The sequence below is a fragment of the Trichosurus vulpecula genome, chromosome 2 (genome assembly GCF_011100635.1).
Source record: "Trichosurus vulpecula isolate mTriVul1 chromosome 2, mTriVul1.pri, whole genome shotgun sequence".
Lineage (NCBI taxonomy): Eukaryota > Metazoa > Chordata > Mammalia > Diprotodontia > Phalangeridae > Trichosurus > Trichosurus vulpecula.
In genome coordinates, this window is record NC_050574.1 from 40,292,024 (window position 1) to 40,299,139 (window position 7,116).

Here is a 7,116-nt window from a genome sequence, read left to right on the forward strand (position 1 = left end):
CAGTTCACCCAAGATCTCACCTCTCTCCCAACCTAACTGACCCCCTCAGCTATTATCTACTCTTCAAACCTATTTAGTCCCATTACTTACTTCTAAGAACTTTAGCCAGCCCTAAATATACTTAGGTCCCCAAGCTGCTACCTCAGACCTTATTCATTCTTCCCATCACTTAGCTGGCAAACCTCTCCTCTAACGTCACTCATCCTCAACAGATATAGAACATCTCCCTCAGCTCTGAGAAAGTTGGAAGGGGTTGTGACTGGGGGGGTGGGGTGGACAAGGACTTTGTTTTTCTCCGGTCGGTATTTTCCTTAATCTGCAGACAACAGGCTCAGTGGGGAAATGTCAAAGGGTCAGCTGCAGAGTGAATAGAACTCAGATCCTTGATTCCAAATTGATATCCTTAGGGGCACATCTCCCTATGGCCCTTTTCAAGCCCCTCAGAATCTTTAGAGGGGGAGCACATCCTGCCTTGCTCAATTCCAAGTCTTGGGCCTTCTCTACCCTCTCTTATTCTCAGCAGGAGGTGGTTGACCAGACAAGGCACTCAACTTTCCTATGGCCAAGCCCTATGCTGCTGTGGGCACCGTTGGGACAATGCCCTCCATGGGCCAAACTCGATTCCGGCTGGATCGCTTTGTTGACCCTGAGAGCTATCAGGGGAAAGGTAGAGGGTGTCTTCCTCTGGGCCCGTGATCCTTGATCCTTCCTAGTCTGAGGGGGTAGATGGACTAGTTGGCCTGAACTCTGAGGCAGGGGTGAAGGGGAAATGAGGGAGATTAGCTTGGGGGGTGGGGTGAGCAGCATCATTAGCTTTGGAAACCTTCCTAAAAGGGAGGGATGGAAGCAAGGGGCACCAGAATTATCTTAACTAGGGCATTTGTTTATCAAGCTGCAGTGTGAAATGCTGAGGGGTGAGGGGTGTGGGTAAAGAGTCTTCCAGATGGGGAAGGGAAGCAGCAACCAGTCAATGATGACCATGCTGGTATACCACCTTCTGGGGGAGCAGAGAGGAATGAGGAGGGCAAACAGCAGGAGGAAATGGGAAAAGAAAGGCAGATGTGAAGCAAAAGAAGAGGGAGGGTGAAGGGGCTCTGGGTGGCCCATCGGTTGCACCTCCATCCCCTCTGCTGGAGTGAGGGAGTGAGGTGGCAGCCACCCCTCTTCATCACCCTCACCTTTCTTTCGGACCTTCTTTGTGGGGGCCACATCACACATGCCCTGATGCTACCAGGGCGCCATCCCATGCCACCCTGTTTCCATCAGTCTGTCTTCCCTTCCCTTCCATGATCCCTCCTTCCAGAATGAAGGAGAGGGCCAGGGAATGGGGAAGGATGCCCTGCTAGGTTGGCTTTGAGGGCCAGGCAGCCCTCCAGAAGGAAGGCCTAGGAGAGAGGACCACTCACCTCTTCTCAAGCAGCACCATCCTCTCCCGTTGTTTCTCCACTTGGCCCTTCCCTCAATCTTCTAAACAGAAATCAGCTTGGGAGAGAAAAGGCTCCCAAGGCCACTCTCCCTCCTCCCATGACCTGTTATGGCTGGAAAAGACCTCAGACCATCTATCTCAGCCTCCTCATTTTGCAGAGAGGTGTTTGGGGGCCTGAGCCCTAAAAGTGAGGAAATACAGTCTCAGTGGGTCAGGACTTGATTTCCTTCCCACCGTGAGCATCTTTTTGCCTCATCTGTCTCTAAGGGGCTTGGGTACCCCGTGCCCCATGTCTCTCTGTCCTTGGCTCCCACCCGGTCATCGCGCTCATCTTCCTTCTTTCTAGGATTCCATCACCAGCGACGTCAGGATGTATCAACTTTTCGGCCTCCAATCATGGCCTCTGCCCACCATTCCCACAGGTCATGGCCAGGGAATCCCCGGGCCTGGCCAGCTTCCTTCCAGGCCCCCAGGAATGGAGGCTATTGGCTTAGGCAGTCGGGTGCTGCCCCCCTGCCCCTGCGGCACCGGCACCATCACTGTCTGCGTGAAGACTGTGCCCGGGGCCACCCCGTGGGCAAAGGCCACAGGACAGCACGAGGCTGCCCACCATCTGGAACTACTTCCCCTCCTGCTGTCAACTCGAATCCAGACTTGCCCCCAGCCCCGATGGCTGACACCATCCCCGAAGTCAGGGTGCCCAGCCCTGTCCGGCCCTTTCCAGCTCTTGGAGCCTGTAGTGCCAGCTCCTTCTCTGGTGGTAGATCCTCATCCTTCAGACACTTCTCCTGGGCTCCTGGCTCTATTTGTACCTCTCTCCCTCCACTCCCACATTCTGGGAACCTCTCACTGGTCTTTTTGGGCAGGGGAATGTTCCCTCCCTCTACCCGTCGTCTTTTGGGGCCATTAGCTCTCTCAAGGGCTGTTTATCTTTCTAGGTCTTCTCCAGGGTTCTGTGTGCTAGCTCTGGTCCCTGAAGCCATCGGTTCCTTCTGGGCGCTAGCTCTTTCCTTTTGGAGTCTTTCCCCTCGCCCCTTAGCCTAGGCTAGGTCACTTCCTTCGATGCAGCTGCTGGGTCTGCGCTCAGAACCTGTGAGTTATTTCCTGGCCTTCTTCCCCACCCACCCCCACCTTGCGATGCTTTATATGACCATTCAACCCTGCTTCTCTTCATAGCCTCCAGTCTGGTAGGAGGGGAGGGACACAGAAGGGAGGTCTCTTCTATAAGGTCCCATTCCCTATTTGCTCCATCAGGTGGTGCCAGGAGCCTCTGGGGTCCCGTTGGCTGGAAACCAAGAGTAAAGCCGAGACATTTGACAGGGGTTCTGGTGGCTGAGGTTAGGAGTATGAGTGTTGGGGTGAGGGTCAAGCGCAGTTAGATTCAAGGACTTGAAGGATAAGAACCAAGTTGGAAGCAGGGCTCTGGTTACCATCTTTCCTAGCTGTCCATTCTCTCCTCCCATCCAGGCTCTTAGTGGGATGGCCTCTCTGCTCGTCCCAATGCTACTATGCCCTCACGAAGTATCCTCTCACACTGCCAGAAGGGGTCATGAGTAGATCTGGCTTTTCTTGTTCTTCCTATTGCCCAAGGGGCACAAGTTTGAAGTCCAGCATTCAAGGTCCTCCATGACCTGGCATTACTCCCCATTTCATGCTTCCCTCCCCCCTCTCCTGGCTCCAGTAGAAATGAATAGCGCTCTGTCCATGAAAGTCTTACAGCTACCTCCACATCTCTGCTTATGCTGTCCCTCCTGGAGTGAGTTCCTAGTCATTCTTTAAAACCCAGCTTAAACACTACTTTCTTCAGGAAGCATTCCCACATTTCCTGTTGGCAATGACCTTCCCCAGCAGATTGTAAACATCCCTTTGTTTGCATGTTCCAAACCTACTGATCATATAACGCTGTGTTATAGTTATATGCTGATGCTTGGCCCTCCTTCTAGTCCTTCAGCTCCAGTAGAGGGAGGGTCCCAGACAAGGTCTTGTCAGTCTATACTTGCACTCAAGGTTATGCTCAAGTTCAAGGTGAAGCAAGCTTGGTGTGTCTTCCAACTTGGATCATGTGATAACGGCCCAAGTAAAGAGACAAATTTAGGGGAGGAGTTAGCTTTAGGGTTTGCATTATGGACACAGTTGGAATATAACTTCCAGTACAGGGAGGGAAAGTTTAGCGTTAGGAATGGGATTGGAATTTGGGGTAACAAGGTATCTCAAGCATAGGGAGTTGAATAGTAACTATGTGTTGGTCTTAGCACGAAGGTGACCAGAGTTGGGGGCTCTGTGGGGAGCACAGGCTTCACAGCTCAATGGTTCCTCCTCCTTCACTGCGTCTAGGCAATGGGGGATGGGGGCCCGGGTGTTTGGCACTCTTGGACGTTTTCCTATACATGGTTGCTTCTGGGGGAAGGTGGTGGCTTTCTTGGTCTGGTCAGTGGGAGGCAGGTGTGTGCGAGGGAGGCTGGGGAGGCGGGAGAACCTCAGCCCTTGCCTCACAGCCCGACATCTAACTTGCAGACATAGTGACAGAGGATGATGTCTACTGCAGCTGTCTGTCGAAGACGCTGTGCCACGTGCCCACACCTGTGACAGTGGGCTTCTACGCCCCCTTTGGCTGCCGACTGCACATGATGCTGGACAAAATCACAGGTAGCCCGGTGGCAGCCAGGGACTGTCCCCTACACACCCTGCCATGGTCCAGTTCTCAAACGCAAACCCTCAGTTCCCTTTGCGGCCACACCGTGACCCCAGTTCCTAGTCATCTCTAACTCTCACCCCTGTTCCCCAAACACTGAGCCTGCCCAGTAAATGTTAACCCTTAGGCCTCAACTCATCTTCACTGTGGCCCAGGCCTAATCCAGTAATAACCCCCTGCTTCCTCTGCATGACGTCTTGGCTTTGATCTTCAAGCTTAACTCAGACCTCAAGGCAAGTTAGTCTGAGCCAGCTCTAATCCTGGCACTTCTAGTACCAGTTCTGACCTTCACTCGGGCCCACTGTTAACCCACTACCCAACACTGATTCAGCCCAAAACCCCCCACCCCCACCATTCCTCTCAAATCTAACCTCAGAGACTAGACAGATTCACTTCAATCTGGTCCTCACCCTGACCACCTGGCCCCAACAACAAGCCAAGGTCAAAATCTAAACCTCAACATCCCCAAAACAAACACCAGTCAACGCTGGCTCAATTCTTAACACCCAGGTTGGCCCAGCTCCCAACTCTGATCCTTAGCCCCTATTCCTGATCCACCCTAATCCTGACCCAGCCCTAACCCAATTCTAAACCCTAATCTTGAGCTCCAACCATTCATTCAACAAACACTTATTGAGCACCTGTGATTGAATCCCTGTGCTCAGGCACTTGGGGACAGATGAGAATGTCCTGGCTGGCTCCTAAAAGTCCAGGCAGCTCCTGGGCAATTGGCTTGGCCTGAGGTAGGTTGCCCCAGAACCTAGGCCTTCCCCCCATGCCTCCTGATCTTAGGCAGTGAGGAGGTGGTGGCTGCTTCTTTATGGGTGGGTCCTGAGGTTCCGGGAGGTTTTGGGCACCAGCCTGGCTGATGCTGGCTTCTGCTTTGGCTCTCCCCAGCCCTCATGCAGAAGGAGGCAGTCCAGCGGGAAGCAGAGGAACTCCAGCAAGCACGATGGAAGCCTCGACAGGTGCACGGCTGGGGCTTCCCTCGGCTCCTCTGGTACTTGGTCTTCTACCAGCCAGTCATCACAGAGCTCCACCTGCGTCGGAAGAATGTGCAGTTCCTGTTCATTCGCTTTAGTGCCTGGCAGTACGCAGGCACAGACAAGCTGTGGGCTGGGCTGGTGACCACTCTGTGTGATGGCATCCGCAGCCACTACGGGGCACTGCCCTTCAGCCTCTACACTGTGGTGGGCAACAAGCCGGCCATGGCCCCAGACTTCTGCCAGCGTGAGTGGCATTGCCGCCGCAGGGTGTGCCTCATCCTCTTGGCGCTGGCCGCAGCCCTGGCCCTGGGTGTGGGCCTCCTCTACCTCTCCATCAGTGGCAGGGGACCTGGGCGGGAAGGGGGCAGTCACGGAAGTATGCTCAAAGTGTTTGGGGGTGCAGCCACCACCCTGTCGGGCTCAGGTCTACTCATGGCTCTCTACTCGGTGGGCAAGCATGTGTTCGTGAGCCAGCGGAAGAAGATTGAGAGGCTGGTCACACGGGAAAAGTTTGGAAGCCAGCTGGGCTTCATGTGTGAAGTCAAGAAGGAGGTAGAGCTGCTGACCAACTATATCTGCTTTCTGGAGATCTTCCAGCGGCGGCGGCTCCGGATAGTCCTGGAGGTCACTGGCCTTGACACCTGCTACCCAGAGCGCGTTGTGGGCGTCCTCAATGCCATCAACACCCTGCTGTCGGACAGCCAGGCCCCATTCATCTTCATCCTGGTGGTGGACCCCTACATCCTGGCCTCATGCCTAGAGAATGCCGGCTCCATGAAGGGCGTGGCTGACAACGGCTACCTCTTTCTCAACCGAACCGTCACGCTGCCCTTCTCTGTGCCCATCATGGGGCGGCGGACCAAGCTGCGTTTTCTGGAAGATGCTGTCCAGAGCCGGGATGACCTGCTGTATCGGGCCATCACACGGCAGCTGCAGGGCAGCCACAAAGGGGCCCCCTCCGGGGCCGAGGGCACAGAGCTGCTCCATGTGGAGGTAGCGGGGGCGCAGGACCAGGGCCGCATCGAGTTGGAGGCTGGGCAGCGCATCCAGGAGGCCCTCTTCTGCTTGCACGATGAGCAAGACTGCCTGTACGAATACATTCCAGATAACGTTGTTTCCATGCGGCGTATCGTGAACACAGTGCCCATCACAGTGAGGCTGCTGCATGAGCACCAGGCCCGGGGTGGGACCATGCAGCTGACACCGCGTCAAGCTGTGGCCTGGGTGGTCCTGGCGAACCAGTGGCCCTGCCGGCTCAGTTGGGCCCTGCAGTGCCTAGAAGACCGCCAGCAGGTTGAGGGGGGCCCAGACCCCCAGGCTCCACTCTGGGGCATCTTCCATGACAACAGTTGTGAGCTCCACACCATGACCAAGGCCTTGCAGAACGTGGTGGACCTAGACGGTGACCCTGAGCTCTTTGCCCGCTTCCTGGGCATCGACTTCCCTTTTACTGTAGCGGAGGCTCAAAGCCTGCTCTGCTGTACTGTCAATCTGGACCACTCCATCCGTCGCCGAATGGGTCTCATCCGGAGCATTCGTGCCCTCAACCCACCAGGCAGCAACCCTCATGGTTCTGCCACCCACTCCGAGAAACCGCCCTCACCCCTGCGGGACCGGCTCTTCCATGCTGCCAAGCCCAGCAGTCTCTTGAATTTGGGGGAGAAGGAGTCCCATTCCCCTCATTCCTGAATGTTAATGAGCAAGGCAATGGCAGTAGGTCAGTGGGTCAAGGCCAGCAGTGAGAGGCTGGATGGCCTGTATCCTGCCCCTGCCATGAGGGGCAGGCTCTGGATGCCTCTGGATCTCATTGGAGCTCACTCACAGGACACGTAGCTCCACTTTTCCACCTCTCAGTGAAGCAGTGTTATGAATTTGGGGCTTGGGTGGTCTTCCAGCAGAGAGCGAGAGAGTGGGGCAGGGGGGGGGGAGCATATGTGTGTGTGTGTGTGTGTGTGTGGGTGTGTGTGCGCGCGCGCGTGCATGTGCACGTGGGGAGATCAAACTGCAACCCC

At 55.4% G+C, this 7,116-nt stretch overlaps 1 protein-coding gene across 1 annotated transcript; it reads left to right on the top strand.

Annotated features, from left to right (window-relative positions):
• The first annotated feature begins 558 nt into the window (after positions 1–558).
• Positions 559–6,793, top strand: NKPD1 (NTPase KAP family P-loop domain containing 1). Its single transcript, XM_036743672.1, has 4 exons — positions 559–667; positions 1,773–2,186; positions 3,941–4,072; positions 5,016–6,793. The coding sequence occupies exons 1-4, from the start codon at positions 559–561 to the stop codon at positions 6,791–6,793; spliced, it is 2,433 nt and encodes an 810-aa protein (XP_036599567.1).
• Positions 6,794–7,116: the final 323 nt, after the last annotated feature.

Excerpts from the sequence above, each read along its gene's own strand:
- NKPD1 (XM_036743672.1), top strand. The coding sequence starts at position 559 with ATGGCCAAGCCCTATGCTGCTGTGGGCACCGTTGGGACAATGCCCTCC. Across the intron at positions 668-1,772 it reads TGAGAGCTATCAGGGGAAAG|GATTCCATCACCAGCGACGT; the intron begins GTAGAGGGTGTC and ends CCTTCTTTCTAG. Across the intron at positions 4,073-5,015 it reads GATGCTGGACAAAATCACAG|CCCTCATGCAGAAGGAGGCA; the intron begins GTAGCCCGGTGG and ends GGCTCTCCCCAG.